General features: G+C 41.3%; 1 protein-coding gene across 10 annotated transcripts in view; it reads left to right on the forward strand.

The window, feature by feature from the left end:
- The window catches only part of TRPS1 (transcriptional repressor GATA binding 1), a 236193-nt gene that overhangs the window by 76632 nt on the left and 141065 nt on the right, over nucleotides 1-18496 (forward strand). For 7 of the 10 annotated variants that reach the window (XM_083450401.1, XM_083450408.1, XM_083450406.1 and 4 more), the window contains 2 exons: nucleotides 7318-8447; nucleotides 16995-17601. In XM_083450401.1, the coding sequence (XP_083306527.1) occupies nucleotides 7318-8447; nucleotides 16995-17601 (1737 nt within the window). The remainder of the gene's footprint in view (nucleotides 1-7317; nucleotides 8448-16994; nucleotides 17602-18496) is intronic. The other 3 variants (XM_083450409.1, XM_083450402.1, XM_083450410.1) reach the window with 1 other exon arrangement.

An 18496-nucleotide genomic window follows, 5' to 3' on the forward strand; every position in this document is an offset into this window, starting at 1 on the left:
CATATATGCCTGTCTCTCTAGGTTTTCTATATACTCGAACACTGTCCTTTTACTGATCTGTGCCATATGGATCCAGATAATGTTGAAAATGTGCATTTGACCAGAATAAACCCAAGTGCATCTTGGTCTTCATGCTACTTTTGTGCTTCTGCTAATCATTTTGCATTGAGGCTGGTTTCTTTCTCTCTCTTTTTAACTTGATTGTTTTTTAAGTATAGTTCATACTGCATGAAAAATTGCTTTTTTGCATAACGATTACTACCTTCCATGAATGGGTACATTCTTTTTAAATGGAAACAATGAAATGTAATACTAACTGGTCATAGTCCATTGCACCCCAGAATTCATCTAGGTTTTCAGTTAATTTTGTTGTAACAGTCAAGAACAGGACATACTGTAAACAAGTTTTTCTGATCCTGACAATAATGTTGTCATCGTCATAGTAGTAGTAGTAATAATTTTATTATTTATATGCCGCCCATCTGATTGGCTTATCCCGACAGAATATTAGTAGGCAGGCATTACTGTGGGCTGATGAAATATCTGAATTGGCCACTCTGAGAACATTATGAAAATATTAAGAGTTGCATCAGATACTCTTCAGTTTCAATTTTATGGCAATTGAAACAGGCAATTTTGGTATGATGCAAATTTGTTTTGCAAATAATATTAACCTGCTTCCAGTCCTGTTCGGCACTACTGGTACCCCTGGTAGTTTCAGCCTAGCTCCAAAAATTGTGCTATTTGCAGCTTTTTGTGAGAGAAAATAAATGATAGATGATAAGGATAGAAAGAAATCAGGTGTCCTATAACAGCTAGGCTTTTCACATGCATTACTTTTGCCTCAAGGAAAGATGGTGATTATTGTCACTTGAGAATGACTTGGGGTTTTTTTGACAGCTGACATATTTGTCAGACTCCAATGAAAATACAAAAACAATGCATGCTTTGACAGACAATAGAAATGCGTCTGGTCAATCACAACTAGATGCCCAAGTTTCTTGTCCTTTGCTTTTCACAATACAAGTGCCCCCCCCCCAGATGTAGTGATGGGAAGCAGTCATAGCCATTTGGATATGATGCTGTACATTGAATAAGCTTTTTCAGCCACTACAGGGTCCTAAGTCTCTAGAAGTGTTAGGTCTTGACTCTTGCAATTTCACTATTCTTTGTGGAATTATCCTCTTGCCACGGTCTTTCAGTGGAATGGAGTAAAGTGAAAGTTTCATCAGGAATAACTGGGTTTACATTGGCTTTTGTTCACAATGCATGTTGCATTATTTCTACAGTCCTGATTCTAAGTGGAGCCTGAACACACTGGCAATCAAAAGTCAAAAATAGTGATGAGGATCTACCTTTAGCTCAAGAAGGAGGAACCTGAGATCCTTCAGATGTTGTTGGAATACAGCTCCCATCGATCCTGACCATTGACCATGCCATCACTTGATGGGCGCAGGTTCCCCATTCCTACCTTAGCCAATACCTCAAGGGGGCGGGGCAATGGAAGATTTACTCATTATATGTTGAGGATTGGAATGTGCCCTCTGAGTTACAATCAAGACTCACTGATCAGAAGTGAAGATGGATGGGAAGCATAATGAGCCAAACCCTTGCAAGGCTACCCATGATTTCCACTAATGTCTTGTGGGACTATAAGTGATCATACACTTTCAAAAGAAGCTGTGCTATCATAATGCTTAAGGCCTTAAATGATAATTTTAGGTTATATTTTAGTGACTATGTTTTAATTTATATATTTTTTAATTGTTGCTATATCTGTACAGTGGTACCTCAGGTTACATATGCTTCAGGATACATACGCTTCAGGTTACAGACTCCGCTAACCCAGAAATAGTGCTTCAGGTTAAGAACTTTGCTTCAGGATGAGAACAGAAATTGTGCTCCGGCGGCACAGCGGAAGCGGGAGGCCCCATTAGCTAAAGTGGTGCTCAGGTTAAGAACAATTTCAGGTTAAGAACAGGCTTCCGGAACGAATTAAGTACTTAACCTGAGGTACCACTGTATTGTCCCTGTTATACCTAATTGCAAATTCAAATGTATCACTATCGTGTTTTACGACTTCCTTGATATTGTATGTGGGCTGGAACTGGTCTGTGACCGTAATAATAAATTCATTCATTCACTTTCAAAGCAAATTTCAATGTAGGCAAATGAAAACAAAAAACCAAAGCAAACAGAAAAATCGCACTCTTTATATTGAAACACATTAACAGCCTCAGGTACAATCTAAAAAAACCCAAAAGCAAATCACACATTGTTTCATTTTTGTTCTTTACAGGGTTATTCACAATGAAATTAAGGTCAAAAATTATATCCGGGTACATACAGACATTTTTTTGTATGTGTGGCATCACCCTAAGACTAAAAGTTCTTTGTTTTGAAGGCGGCTTCAGAGTGTGTAAGAGAGGCCACTATTTCAGGGTCCTATAGCTCTGTGGAATACTCCATAGTTTTACATTGTCATTTGCTTTCTTTATTGCCCTTTTGACCACACCATAGTTGGTAATTGCAGCTTGTGGACACAGCTGCAAATTGCCCACTAACTCTGTGATTCTTGTTGATCAACTATCATTACAGCGAACTAGATTTGAAGTGAAGAAAGAAGAGAATGAAATCCTACCGAGAATAATCATTCAGTTGTTCACCTCCTAGGGCTTGGTGATATTGAGCCAGAGCAGGGTTTCCCAAACTTGGATCTCCAGCTGTGTTGGGACTACAACTCCCATGATCCCTAGCTAACAGTACCAGTGGTCAGGGATGATGGGAATTGTAGTCGAAAACACCTGGAGGGCCGAAGGTTGGGGATGCCTGAGCTAGAGCCTTTCGCAATCAGGCTCAAGCGTCTTACTCTCTGTGCCACTTTTAAGAAGAGGGACTTTTCTGCCTTCATCTCTGTTATAATGAGGCACCGCCAGTTCTGCTGGAAATTTTGCTGGCACAAGGGGACTAAAAGGATTCCACTTGGCTATAAATCCTAAGACTATGGCCTAGCACTTCATTTTGAGAAACTAGTTATTGAAGTAGAACTATGCAGCTCATGGGATGCGGGTGGTGCTGTGGGTTAAACCACAGAGCCTGGGACTTGCCGATCAGAAGGTCGGCGGTTCGAATCCCTGCGAAGGGGTGAGCTCCTGTTGCTCGGTTCCTGCTCCTGCCAACCTAGCAGTTCGAAAGCACGTCAAAGTGCAAGTAGATAAATAGGTACCACTCTGGCGGGAAGGTAAACGGCGTTTCTGTGCACTGCTCTGGTTCGCCAGAAGCGGCTTAGTCATGCTGTCCACATGACCTGGAAGCTGTACGCTGGCTCCCTCGGCCAATAAAGCGACATGAGCACCACAACCCCAGAGTCGGCCACGACTGGACCTAATGGTCAGGGGTCCCTTTACCTTTTTAAGCAGTTCATAGACAATTCATACCTGCTTGACTGGCAACTCAGTACTGTACTTGCTTTGTTTCCCAATCACTAGCCTAGAATGCCAGCAGCTGCTACTGTAAGTTAGGGAAGATTTGCACTACTAACTTTTAAGCTAGTTTTAAGGTAGTTTAGCTACCAGGATTTGCTGTTCCCAGCCCCTCCTCTCCAAAAATCCTGAGAGTTCCAGTGGTACCTCTAGTTATGAACTTAATTCGTTCCGGAGGTCCGTTCTTAACCTGAAACTATTCTTAACTAGAGGCATGCTTTCGCTAATGGGGCCTCTTGCTGCTGCTGCGCCGTTGGCACACGATTTCCATTCTCATCCTGGGGCAAAGTTCTCAACTCAAGGTAACTCTTCCAGGTTAGCGGAGTTTGTAACCTGAGGAGTTTGTAACTCGAGGTACCACTGTATTTTAAAGCAGTGTTCTAGAAGCCTTCAAAGCTAATTTCTGATCTGTTTCTTTTTCTGTTGTAAATGTGTCTTTAGGCAGATCAAATGTTTCTCAGGGTGGTGTTTGCAGGAAAAGGCAGCACTTATCTAAATGGAGAGCAGCACAACAAATGTTTGCACTAACTTAGAAATTAGTGAAAATGCTCTTTCCTCTAAATTTCGAAAAGGGAGCATTTTGGTTGGAAACCTGAGCTGAGATGTCTGGTTTATAGAGTGGCTTGTGAATGTTAATAAGTAAATGGCACATAATAAAGGGAAAGTCACCCTCTCTTGGTGCGGCCATCTCACAGGGTTATGAAAAGTGTACATTGAGATAGTGGCTACATTATCGTTCACCTGAATCCTTTGGTATAGGGGACAAAATAGATCATCTTATTTTGTCAAAGGCAATTTCAGTAGGACTAACATCCGTGCCAGCTCAAAGTTTTTGCTGGCTCTTTGAAAATCTCACTTTTAACTTCTCCAAATATCTGGAGTAGCCAGGCAAACCTGTTGACTGGCTGGTTGGTGGGAAAGCATTCACCAAAGAGGAGTAGCCTAATGCAACCTCCCTCAGTAACTGGTTGCCAAGACTAAGTGCATAATGCAGATCTGAAGACTTTGTGGTGCTCACTAACATGGCATAGACTCTATGTTATCTAGGACCTGAAGGATTTTGGTATGGCACGAGTGTCTCTGCATAAACTACTTACTGCTCTCACATCCTGTTAGTGTTTCCAGGTTTCCTAGTGGCACCTGACTTTGGATTGAGCAGTAGCAAAGGGTGAGTAAATAATATAAATTTCAAGGAGCCAGCCACCAAATATTTAGTCACCCGGAATTATTTAAATCCCTTGGCGCCAGCTTCCTATTTTTAAGAGTCCAGGCTCCCTGGCACCTGGTTTATTCCATTCCCAGTGATTGTTTCTAGCCATTATTTAGGATGCCTTTATTAACTTCACAATGGAAAAAAGGAGTCTTAACCAGTCTTTTTGAAATCGTGTTTACTTAAATAGAGAGGGCCAAAATCAACTCATTTTTTTGCAATGCCATTTAGCAATTTATTGACTCACCACACGAGCTCTGCTTAGCTCTGCAGCATAAGGAGAAGAAGTGCCGTCTTTTTTCCAGCTAAATAGCTAAAAGGCGTTTATATTATATGCATTTTAAAATGTTTACATTGCATGCTCTTCGTGCATCTGAATCTTTCCGTATGGTGCAGTTCTGTAATGAACAGGGATCACGTGGTTCCTTTGTGGCACAGCTGTCAAAGGGGTGGGGGAGCATATCTTTATTTGCCTAATGTAGTATGAGAGAATCACCCAGAAAAGTAGTAATTTACTTTGCAGTTGGGGAAATTAAAATCTGTTCTTCCATTACAGAGTGTTTGCTGAAAATTTATAGTCTTTCGGTAAGGGATCAAAATCCAAAGAGGTACATTGCTGAATCCCAGCCTCCCGTTATGAGTGTAGTTATTAAGGAGAAAACTGGAGTAGGCTGGTGGGTGGATTCCAGTGTGTATAGAGTGTTTCTGAAGGATTAATTTCTGAAATATGGATAGCATGCACATTTTCACAGTCTCAGCACAAGAAGTAAAGCAATGATGACATTGTAGTTATGAAGCCAGCTTCTGCTTCTCACTTTCCATTCACACTTTCTTCCTCCCCTTTGGCTTTCTAAACAGGCTATAATCCTACTGTGAGTATTTTCCCATTGATGAGAATAGGATTTTCTGATTAATAGACATTGGAGGTTTGCAGTTTAGATGTCAAGGAGCAGCAAGCGCTGTTCCAGTGTCACAAGGCAGCTGTGGCAGACTCATGGGAAGGGGCGGACAATTTGGTACGGAAGTGTAAGAGTTTATTAACAGAAGCCTGAAGAAGCCGTGCTCCTTTCCTTCTATGATACGTGATCATCAGATCCCAAGAACACTTGAGGCTTAACTATGAAGCAATGCGTTCTTAGAGATGTCATGATTTCTGGACATCGGGAAAGTTCTTTGGCCTTTCCTTCTGTGCTTTTGCTGTATTGTGACTTTCTTGAGGGAACTCTACATTAAGAAAACCTAGTCCTTGAACACACCTTGTGTACCATTCTCTGTAGACTAAAATTAGTTTTAGCTGCTTTCCCTTAACTTGCATTGGGCTGGAGATAGCTTCTGCCAGAGTCTCTCTTACAAGGGATTTGACTTGAGCCACCTCACCTTTGTGACATGTGTAAGGGTAAATGTAGACGTCAATTCAGCAGCCAATGAGCAAAACGTACTTTTAATGCCCTTCAAAACAGCCCTTTTTAGGCCTACCCTTCAGCACAGTGTAGTCTAGCAAAAGGACCGAACCTAGTTGACAAGAGTGCAGTTTGATGCTGGCTGCACTTGATGCAGAGGCACAAAAGGAAACTAAAGGCCAGTGTTGAGATAACGGGTTGGTGTTTTGGCGAAATATTTTATTTCCATTGCTTTGGGGGTTAATAAAGCTCCTAGTGCAGCTGGCTACTCCTCATGTAACCATCTTGGCGATACGCCTTGCTGACTGCCTTCAATCTCCTGTGCTTTCATCCATGTTCTGCTTCTCGGTGCTTCCTGGTAATTCCAGTCTACGAGACACTAGGAGTGATGGCTCTTCACACATCTACTTCTCATGCTTTGTTTCCTGGTCACCTTGCACTGCGTAGATAAGCTCTGGAATTCATCCCTGCAAGAAGCAGTGATGGCCGCCAACTTGGCTGGCTTTGAATGAGTAATAGACAAATTCATGGGGGGATAAGGCTATGTTTTGCCTCTGCTGTCACAGGAAGTATGCCTTAATGCCAGTTGATGGGACTCACAAGGGGCCCTGCAGGTCCTGTTTTCAGTCTTCCCATGGGCATTTAGTTGGCTACTGCAAGAACAGGACGCTGGCCCAGATGGACACTGAACCAGCAGGCTCTTTTATGATATTATGCTACTAAGTTTCTTATATTCTTCTAGCGTAATTTAATATTGCATATATGATTCCCCCCTCATTCCTTTTTATCCTCATTAGTAACCCTGCAGGCTCAGAGACAGACTACACCCACCCAGTGAGTTTCATGGCCAAGTGGGTATTTGAAGCCTGGTTTTCCAGGTTCCAGTCCATCACTCTTAACTATTCCTTCCTTTGCCCCCTGCTATTTTTCCCCTCGCTTGAACAGATGCGCTTAAGGCAGCACCAACTTATTCAATAAAAATGTTATTCCATGCAAGTGTTATCTGAGACATCTGCCTAGGCTTGCCTAGTAAGTGGTAACTGTAATTTGGGGATGAAAGAACAACATGAATTTTGTGTGTGCGTGTTTCACAGTGATTTGTAATACAGTATGCACAGATTAATATTCTTAACCATTATTTTGGTTTTTCCCTCTTTTTGTATCCTTCCTAGGAAACAAAAAACACACAATGGTTAATGAACGTTCTCCTTTTCATCTTTCATAGGTGACTTTAGGTGGGACCTTTATTGGCATTGGACGCAAAACTCCAGATTGCCAGGGGAACACCAAGTATTTCCGCTGCAAGTTCTGCAATTTCACCTACATGGGCAATTCATCGACAGAGCTGGAGCAACACTTCTTGCAGACCCACCCAAACAAGATAAAATCCACCGTTCCTGCCTCTGAATCCAGCAAAGCCTCAGACAGGAACTCGAGCAAATCCAGTCCTACTGTTCGATCATGTGAGGCTGCAGATTTGGGGAAGTGGCAGGACAAGATCACCATAAAAGCAGGAGATGACACTCCAGTTGGTTACTCAGTTCCCATCAAACCTCTCGAATCCTCAAGACAAAACGGTACGGATGCCTCCAGTTACTACTGGTGCAAATTCTGCAGCTTTAGTTGTGAATCATCCAGCTCGCTGAAACTGTTAGAACATTACAGCAAGCACCATGGGGGGAGCCAGGCAGGGGGCCCTCACCCAGATCGGAATGACAAGCTCTCAAGGGGGTCGGTCATTAATCATAATGACTTAGCCAAAAATTCAGATGGAGAGTTAGCAACAAAGACTGAGAAGGGCTCTAGCGTGGCCAAAAAGAAAGACTTTTCCAGCTCAGGAGTGGAGGACAACATGGTGACAAGCTACAATTGTCAGTTTTGTGATTTTAGATACTCTAAGAGCCATGGCCCAGATGTAATAGTGGTGGGGCCTCTTCTTCGTCATTATCAGCAGCTACACAACATTCACAAGTGTACCATTAAGCACTGTCAGTTTTGTCCCCGAGGCCTCTGTAGTCCAGAAAAGCACCTTGGAGAAATTACTTATCCTTTTGCTTGCAGGAAAAGTAATTGTTCCCACTGTGCTCTCTTGCTCTTGCACTTGTCCCCTGGGATGCCAGGAGGCTCCAGAGTCAAGCACCAGTGTCACCAGTGCTCTTTCTCCACCCCCGATGTAGACGTTCTCCTGCTTCACTATGAAACCACACATGAAGCCCAGGCGACTGAAGTCAAGCAAGAAGCTAATGCCCCGCAAGGGTTGGATGGGCTGCTGAGTGTCAAAGAAAGCAAAGACCACACGTGCACCAAATGTGACTTTGTCACTCAGGTAGAAGAGGAGATTTCTCGACACTACAGGTAAAAAAAAAAATAGTGATTGCGTGTGCTATTTAGCATTAAGGTTTAAATGTGGGAGCTTAAGGTTTAAATATGGGAGCTTGCCTACACATAGGACCCATTCAGATGCTTATCCAGCTTTTGATCCCTTCAGACAATTGCAAGCATTCATGCCCTTCCATGTGGAAATAAGGTAACAACTGATGTGAGGCCCCTGTTTGTGTAATTTCTCTCTCCTCCCTTTTGGGTGAGAAGACACCAAGGAGCCACAAGCTGGGAGTGTTTGCACTGTAGGTTAGTTCTCAAGAGCTACTGCCCTCAAATATGATGGCCAAGGGCAAGGGTAGCCATTGTGGTGCCCTCTAGTGATTGTTGGGTTGCAGCGCCCATCAGCCTCAGCCACTGTGGCCAATGGTCAGCGATGATGGGAGTTGTAATCCGACAGCATCTAGAGCAGGGGTCAGCAAACTTTTTTCAGCAGGGGGCTGGTTCACTGTCCCTCAGGCCTTGTGGGGGGCCGGACTATATTTTGAAAAGAAAAATGAATAAATTCCTATGCCCTAAAAATAACCCAGAGATGCATTTTAAATAAAAGGACACATTCTACTCATGTAAAAACATGTCCGCAGGCTGGATTTAGAAGGCGATTGGGCTGGATCCGGCCCCCGGGCCTTAGTTTGCCTACCATGATCTAGAGAGCACTACATTGACTGCCTTTGATGTAGCGCAATTTTCATATCAAAAAAAGGACAACTTGTAGAATACTCTAGTTAACCCATAGGTCTATGAAAGTGAAAGAAGCAACCGTTTTCCTAAAACGTAAGAGTCTCATGAAAGAAGAAAAACTTCAGAAAGAAATGGAATAGCCCCTGTATTCCCCAGATCTGCTAATCCTGATTACCTAAAGCACTGCTTCATCCAGGATAGATCTGGCCAGGCTTTAGGATAAGCTTCAGAGGCCTTGCCTTAAGTGCCATCAGCTCAAGCCATTTTGTGAGTAAGCCTAAGAGACAAGATTTGCCCTCCAGCAACAACTGGAGAGCGGCACGTTGTCTACCCCTGCGCTACAGAAAACGAAACTTGGGCATCTTGAGAACACGCTGAATAGGCTTCGTGAAATGAAAAAGGAGGGATCTACACTATAATAGAACTATTCAGTTGAGATAAAAGAGGAAAGTACCTGGGCATTGCTCAACTTATTGACAAGATCTGAGGAGCCCATAAATTAATAGTGCCTGTTGCTCATATGTAACTAACAGCTGTGGCCCACACAAGTTACAGGCTCCAGCATGTATTTCCCCCTTTCGATGCAAGTGGGCCGTAGGGGTGCTGTTCAGATTAATTGGTTAACAACTGTAAACAGCTTTGAAGATGAAAAGTTGTTTCTGTGTCTTAGGTGGTATTATAATTTATTTTTATTAGTGCAGCTCTGGGCCATATTGGAAAACTTGACTACACAGCACTTTGACCACACTTTGAACGGCCTTTCTTAAGTCTTAAGATCTTTCAGGTGACTGAGAATATTCTTCTGCAGAGAAAGCCTTAGCTGATGTTTTTGTCTGCTTAAATTAAGATGTCCCTTCCCAGGAAAAGATAATAGTTTTTTATTCCCCAAAGTGGATTTTTATATTTAGACCTTTTGATTATTGGCCTAGTTTTCAAAAGAACCGAGTGTCATATAGTTCCCGTTGACGTCAATGGTACATAATACTGTTGGGGGAAAAAATCACACCACTTATTTAGGTGACTAAATATGCTTTTGGGAACCTAAAATTAGGCTCTTGAGCTTCAAAAAATCTTGGCTAGAATTCTACAAACCTTCTGGCACAACAACCCAGCATTTATTCTGTATATATATTTACGTATACTTTACCCAAAAAAACCCATATGATCTCCTTTTTTAGATGGTTGCTCTGTAAAATATATATGATCAAAGTTTTCATTGTTCCTTCTATTCCTTTTTACTATATTTTTTATTAATTTTCAAAAAAAGTTTCTGCAAAATATTATATTTCTCTATATACAAGCCTGTCAGCTTTAAATCTTTGGTTTTAAGATAAAGCTTTAAAAATGTTAAACTGGGTTAAATATATTATAATCAGTTCATTATTTCATTTTTAATCGTTAATTTGAATAGTATGTCTTTGACACCAGGTTATACCAACACTGTGTGGACAGAGTCCTGCTTGTGGAACAAGATTTCTATTTCCTCACTTTCCTTAAATCGCCTCCTATCTGCTCCAGTCCCACCCCCTCTTCCAATCTGATTTTGAGGGTTTATGAGAGGGTTGGTAGGGACGGGAGAGGAAGGGAAGCTTCGTTGCACACACAGAAATCCGTTGCATGAGCACTGAACAAGCACAATCTGCAGCACTGAATACAGCCCAGGGCATCTGGGATTGTTAAGCATTTGTCCAAGTGAGCCTCCTGAAAATGGTTCCTTTAGTATAAATCATCAAGGTGCAGGCTGCATTCATATGGAATGCTAACCCATTGTTTAGCCTTATTGTGGCTTGCTTGAACGTCCAAGCCCACTCTGAGCAACCAACCATGGTTTCGTTTATTACAACAAACCATGGTTTATTGTTGGCTTACGAGTCTTGGTGTGTTTTAATAAACATTTGCCATTACATCTGAACCCAGCATTCTGGCTTAATCCTGGGTAGTTTTGATGCCTTACTCAAAATAGTTTGCCAAAATTTAGCAGCACAAAGCAAGAACAGTTAGAAAATGAAATTGCTGCCCTGAGCAGGCAATTCTCTATGGACCTATTCAGAAGTAGCACTTGTTCTTACTACAACTTGGCAACAACCTTCTTTCTCTTCCCAACTACTCTCTCTCAAGCAACCTGCCTAATTTTGCCACTTCATAATAATAATAATAGGAAGAAGAAGAAAAAGTGGGTTCCATCTGCATTGTTTCTAACCATGTTTAATGGGAACAGTAACCGGGCCTGGAATCAGTGTTTTAAACAAGGAATTATAAAACCTGATTACCAGGGAGTTTTATTCATGTTAACCATGGTTTTCAGCAATGCAAACATAAAAAGCTGCATGTGGCTAAAGCAAGCTTATGGAGGCAGGGGGAATTTGCACAGGAGAGTGGTAGGGAAGGGGACGGAGTACCTGAGTCCACAAAATGCTCTTATCACCTAAACGTCACAAGGAAAATCAGGAATTTGATGACTGAACCTGGGACTTCCATCATGTATCTTGGTGCAAGTCATATTTTGAGTAAGTTCAGTCATGACAGAAAGAAAGCAATGAAGGCACACACAATTTTATCAATACTAAATAGCATATTGAGAAAGTCGTTCTCCTGTATTGCTTAACTTTATGTAGACTGTTTACAAAAATCCCAGATGTGGTTCTGATTAAAATCTGGTTTAAATCCTATTTATGCTTTCATCTTTAATATTTAGAAAACTTAAAAAAGGAAAGTAAAATTTACATAAATATTCTGCTGCCTTTATCAATTTAGTGGTGTGTGTTGTAAAAAAACACCCTGCTTTGTTTCTTTCTTCCATATTTCTTCAATTAAATTCATCAAACTTTTGCATTTTACCAAATCTCTTTTCTCTCTCCCCACTCAGTCAGTAAGGGCCTAGGTATATGACACACCATTTGTTAAATTAATAATTTTATGAATTATAAAAACAAATTCCAGGTTTTTGTGGGGGGTGATCTGAATTGGCATCCTAATTTGGAGGTTAGGGGGCTTTAGCCCTTGGACACCCACTTTGGTCCTGATGTATGTTCCATGGCTATTTTCAACAGGAAAGAAATGCCTATTGGTGTGTATTACTGATTCTGTGAATAGCATTTTTGCCCTAGTTTCTATTAAATTTGGGGTGTTAATGTTGAACCAGAGACTGATGTCAATGGACTCTTAGCTGTAACAAATTATTGCGGGTTCTGGTGTTTTCAATTTAGATGTTTGATTTAAATCAAAATATTTAGGTCACCTTCCAGTTTTTCTAAGGCTTTCATACATTAAATGATACCTGTGAAATCTGGTATAATCCATGTTGCAAATCTTAACTGATTCGAAAAATGCTTAATCGTAATTGTACTCTTCACAGAGTCCCAGGAACTGTAATGTTGTAGATCTCTGCAAATGGATAATGCTAGCCTCTCACACAATTCATTTGTTTGGAATGATTATAATTTATACTACTTTAATATGTAGACAAAACCTTACACCAGAAGAGTTTGCCCTGTCTAATTGGTGTATGAATATCCACCTTTTTTTCATAAATGTCCTAATTTCGCCCTAAGATCAGGTCTAGAGAAAGGGGTAATTTGATGCACACTTTTTTGGTTGGATGAAGCAAGACACAAACCAGGAGCTCAACAGACACAGCACCCACTTCTTACTTCCTGTATCATTAGGGACCCTCTTTACAGTAGCAAAGTTTGGCAGTTTAGGACAATTGAGCTTTTTTGTGGGAGGCAAACCCTATAGTTCAAACCACTATACAGCTTTTCTAAACCAAGGGTAGCCAATATGGGGTAGTCAAACATGGATTTGATGTAGCAGTTTAGATATGGACTACAGCACCAGATAGCCATTTATTAAGGATAATGGGAGTTGTAGTCCCAAACACCTAGACTCTAGTATGTTACCTACTTTGGTTCTTGATTACAACATTCCAAATATTGAAATCTTGTGATCCCAGAGAGCCAATCCAATGTCTTTGCCTGCTACTAAGTTGCAGAGGTTGCTGAGCAAATTATTGCTATGGAAAGCTTTCAGCGCATTTCTTCCAGACTCTTCCTTATTGCCTGCCTGCCTATTTCCTTACTTCCAGACCTGCCTTCTAGTAGGTTTCCTGCCTTTGCTGTGCACTTAAAACCCAGGAACTATGACACTATCTGAGCTTCCTTTCTAGGATGTGAACTGCATCTTGGCATGCCTCATCTACTTTCAGTTTGCACTATCTAAAAACTCCCTAGTATATTATAATATACAGGAGGAAAAGGATTGGCTCTTGTTAAAAGGATGGGTGTGCTTGTGAGCCAAATGCAGTTCTTAATGAAGACAGTAGGAGCCTAGCCACTGGCTTTGCTTGGACTAGATTTCCCCATTCATTTTCCCAGCAACTAGTGTTGCTATGGCAATAACACATTTCTTACAAGTGTTTGGTCCTGTATGACATAGTCCAGGGCTCATTTACTCTACTCTCCCAGTCCACTTAATTTGGCCGGGTTTGCTTTATATGTGGCAATTTTCCCTACAACAATTTATGTATGGGAGAAATCACATATGTACACACATTCATATGTATTTTGCCATTTTAAGTACGCAGTTTGGGAAAGCTGTTGAAACTGCGCTGTATTTGTGGCAAAATTGTATGCATTGTGAATTCATGTGCTTGTTTAGTAACAATATTTCCTTATCCAGATATGATCCTTGCATAGGAACATTGTTGTATGGCGTACACATCCCTTAGTATTGTTGAACTCCAGTACATAAGATGTGTTTCTGCATGTGCATTTTTGGAATAAGGATTTGGTTGCAGACTTGTGGATGTTTTGGTACAGGACAAAGCCTTTTTTGGAAAGAAAAAAAAAGTAAATCCATTTTATTACAAATCCTCTCACTCCGGGGTCCTGATCCTGACTGGGAAGTCTGTGTGCTACTGTAATGCTAATAAAACAGTATCATGTTAGCTCATAAAACGTGTTCTGTTACTATGGCATACACAGGAAATTGGCAACATATTGTTCCAATGTGGGAACATATGTTTTACATAGTTCAGTAATACAGTACTTTGCATGGTCTGCTTGAATGAAAATAGGCATGTGTGTTATTCTAAGGTATATAAGACACTTATATTGCCTGTACTGGAGATTGCATATTAGGTAATTCCCCTGCTTTGCTAGTTGAAGTTTTATGATTGATCCAAGTTTCTCTCAACCCCCGCCCCTGCCCCACATTTCACAGCACCGTGTAATACTCTACCACATAATCTGGTCTCTTGCTTTTAAAAAGACAAGTCTCTTAAATAAAAACCTTGATAATTTCCATAAAAGAAAAAATACTATTTGTTTCCTGCACAAAGCAATTGCATTTGAATTAATCAGTTTTAGTTCCAATAGCTCCCTGTGCTCTGATTTGTTTTTAATGAACTATATATTGTTGAAGGAAGCAAAGTTATCAAATACAATTGGACAATTTAGGTGAAACTCCATGCAGTAAATTACGTGTATATCACAGGTTCACAATCTGTTTGCCATTTTATCATTAAATTCAAACCCTGTAGTTGCAAAATAAATTGAATCACAATAAAGACAATTACTTTGAAGTATTACAGTCAGACCTTGGTTGCCGAACGTAATCTGTTCTGGAAGACCTTTTGACTTCCGAAATGTTTGATAACCGAGGTGTGGCTTTTTGCACTCAAGTGGAAGCCGCATTGGACGTTCGGGTTCCGAAAAACGTTCAAAAACTGGAGCATTTTTGTCCGGGTTTTTGGCGTTTGGTACGATAATGGAGGCATTCGGGAACTGAGGTTTGACTGTATTCCTGTGGGGAAAAAATCCAAGAAAAATAAACATTGGTTTCCAGTTTTCATGATGTGCATCCAGTTTTTGCCTATCCACACATATGGTAATAAAACGAGGGAGTTTCCATAATTTTGCACAATTCTCATGAGTTCTAACAGCCATTTGTTTAAAAATAGAACTATTTTTGGTTTCCAAAGCTCACTTATTTCCATTGCTGATGTGAACACCTTTTTTATAGCTGTTCCGATAAGACTTCAAACACATTTAATTAAACTAGCAAATAACAACAAAAGCCCATAACAGGTACAGAACAGGTAACTTAAGAACCTAAGAAGAGACTCATCTAGTCCTACACTGCTCTCACACTGGCCAACCAGATGCCTGAGAGCAGCAGCATTTTCACCATTTGTGATTCCCAGGAAATGGTATTTAGAATCCTACTGTCTCAGACAGTGAAGGTAGAATATGGTGCACATGTTCTCTGTGACAGTGGAGGTCGAGCACACCCGTAGCAATTAATTTAGTACCAGTCTAAAACTGTACATAGAGCATGGAGATAGGAGTGTCTGTATGGCTGGGAGTGAGTGGGAAACAAGTTGCAGGGGACATTGGAATGCTAGGTTTATAAATCAGGGGTCAGCAAACTTTTTCAGCATGGGGCCGGTCCACTGTCCCTCAGACCTTGTGGGGGGCCCGGACTATATTTTGAAGGGGAAAAAAATGAATGAATTCCTATGCCCCACAAACAACTCAGAGATGCATTTTAAATAAAAGCACACACTCTGCTCATGTAAAAGCACCAGGCAGGTCCCACAAATAACCCAGAGATGCATTTTAAATAAAGCCACACATTCTACTTGTGTAAAAACATGCTGATTCCTGAACCGTCCACAGGCTGGATTTAGAAGGCGACTGGGCTGGATCCGGCCCCCGGGCCTTAGTTTGCCTACTCATGAGTTAGACCCTGCAAGCTTCTGCCAGATGTGGCTTCTGCTATCACTGCATTGCCTTCTGATGTCTCTCTCAATTAGTATGTTCTGACCACAAATTATTATAAATCTATACCACTAAATTTTGTGATATTAGGTTCTTCATATGCTGCATTTTTAACTCTTCATCTAAAAAAAGAACCTTGGTACTGAGATTTCGGGAAGTGGCAGAGATGGACTGAAATAATAGAATCTCTAGAGGGGTAGCTATGCTAGCATGTGGCTACAACAGTTTTGTGGCACCTTAAAGACTAAAAAAACCCTGTCATAAACCAGGGTAGCTTATATAGTACCCTCCATATGTTTTTGAGAGAGCCAGTGTGGTGTAGTAGTTAAGAGTGGTAGTCTCGTAATCTGGGGAACCGGGTTCGCGTCTCCGCTCCTCCACATGCAGCTGCTGGGTGACCTTGGGCCAGTCACACTTCCTTGAAGTCTCTCAGCCCCACTCACCTCACAGAGTGTTTGTTGTGGGGGAGGAAGGGAAAGGAGAATGTTAGCAGCTTTGAGACTCCTTAAAGGGAGTGAAAGGCGGGATATCAAGTCCAAACTATTCTTCTTCTTCTTTTTCTTCTTTGGTTCCCAACTTCCCATGATTCCTGACCATTGGCCATACATATTGAGGCTGACAGGGATTGTAGACTAGCAATATTTGGAGGGGGCGATGTTGACTACCTCTGGTCTAAACTTTTGTACTTTAGTCCGTTAAAGCCTTTTTCCAAAATAAATGTAGGCTAGTCTTTAAGATGCCACAAGACTAACACAGTGAGTAGCAGAGACTATCCTGTAATTTGGTTCTCCTCAATTTGCAGCAGTTTTAAATTAAGTGTCGATTTTTTTTTTATTCCATGATACGTTCTAAATACAGATTGTTTCTTTTCAAAGCTTGTATTACCTGTTGTATTTTTTCCTGTTTATCAATAGAAATTTAATTCACACTTTATTATTATTGTTGTTGTTGTTGTTAGTATTATTTTCAAGACTTTAGCCTTGGCCCTCACATTGCTGGATCCTATCCCAGTAAATGGATGTAGGTTATGCAACATTAATTTTGCTTTCATTTCTCTTATCAGGAGAGTCCATAACTGTTACAAATGCCGTCAGTGCAGCTTTACAGCTGTTGATACTCAAACCTTACTGGAGCACTTCAACACTGTGCACTGCCAAGAGGTGGACATCACCACAGCCAATGGGGAAGATAGCCATGGGGTGGCTGCTGCTCTCAAGGAAGAGCCCAAAATTGACCTAAAGGTCTATAGCCTGATCAGTGCAGACCCCAAACTGGGAGAGCCCGTCTCTGAAAGTATAGTGAAGAGGGAAAAGCTGGACGAGAAGGAAGTACTGAAGGAGAAATGTTGGCCTGATGGGTCCAGTGACGATCACCGTGGTGCACCTTGGAGAGGAGTGGACATTTTGAGGGGGAGCCCTTCCTTTACCCAAACAAGCTTGGGCCTTCTGACCACAGTGTCTGTGGGCCAAGAGCAGCCAAAGCCCTTAAGGGATAGTCCAAACGTAGAAGCTGCCCATCTTGCACGGCCTGTTTATGGCTTGCCTGTCGAGACCAAGGGGTTCCTGCAAGGGGTGCCCCAAGGAAGCGGAGAGAAAGCTGGACCACTCCCTCAGCCATATCCTGGATCTGGTGATAACAAGGCGAAGGATGAATCTCAGTCCCTCCTACGGGTAGGAAATTCTATTTTTATTTTTGTCTGTGCATGTTTATGGTTCATTTATTCCGAGCTGATTCTCCGCAATCAAGCACACATTACTGATGTTGGCACTTGAAGCAATTCAGACTTACATGAGTAGCTTGTAAAGGAATCGTTTTAAGAGCATTTGTACAAAGCTGTACATGCTAGTTGCAGTAGTAAGTGATCTTTGTTTGCCTTTGCCATTAAATTTGGTTGTACTGCGATAATCATTCCTGCTGATTTTGCAAGATGATGTTACATTTGGAAAAGAAAAGCACAGAACCCCAGAAGGCTGCACATCTGTTGCAGTAAAGCATCTAATCACCTTCTAAATTTTAAGGTGGTTTGACAGTACACAGTTAAGCAAACCATCACTGGATCAAATAGCTGAAAATGTGAAACCTGAATCAAATAATAATGAAAAGTAGGTCTGGGATTTTATTTTATTTTATTAAAAGTACAACACATGGTGTAATTAAATATAACATTTGGCGCTTGTTTGGTTGTGTTGGAATTGAGGAGGTGAAACTTTTGTACTCTGTACTGCATAAGCATCTTTGTTGAGTCCTCAGAAACAAACCCATACCTATTACAGGCCTACCCTTAAAAATACATATCAGAAGCTGTGGGCTCCTATAAATTTAATGTGTTTTATAACATATTAGCTTCCTGCCAGTGTTATATTGGAAGAAGGGCAGTGGCTTGGGGTGCCAGGGAACCTTATGCTTTCATAAGGTTTCAGTCCAGTCCCTTCCATCTCCATTTGAAGCTGGGGAGACCCCCTTCTGAAACCCTGGAGAGACATCGCCAGTCGATGTAGACAACACTGAACTATATAGATTAATAGCCCAAGTCTGAATAAGCCAACTTCCTATGTTTCTAAGAAC

This window comes from Podarcis tiliguerta, assembly GCF_965153285.1.
Source record: "Podarcis tiliguerta genome assembly, chromosome: 7".
Taxonomy (NCBI): domain Eukaryota; kingdom Metazoa; phylum Chordata; class Lepidosauria; order Squamata; family Lacertidae; genus Podarcis; species Podarcis tiliguerta.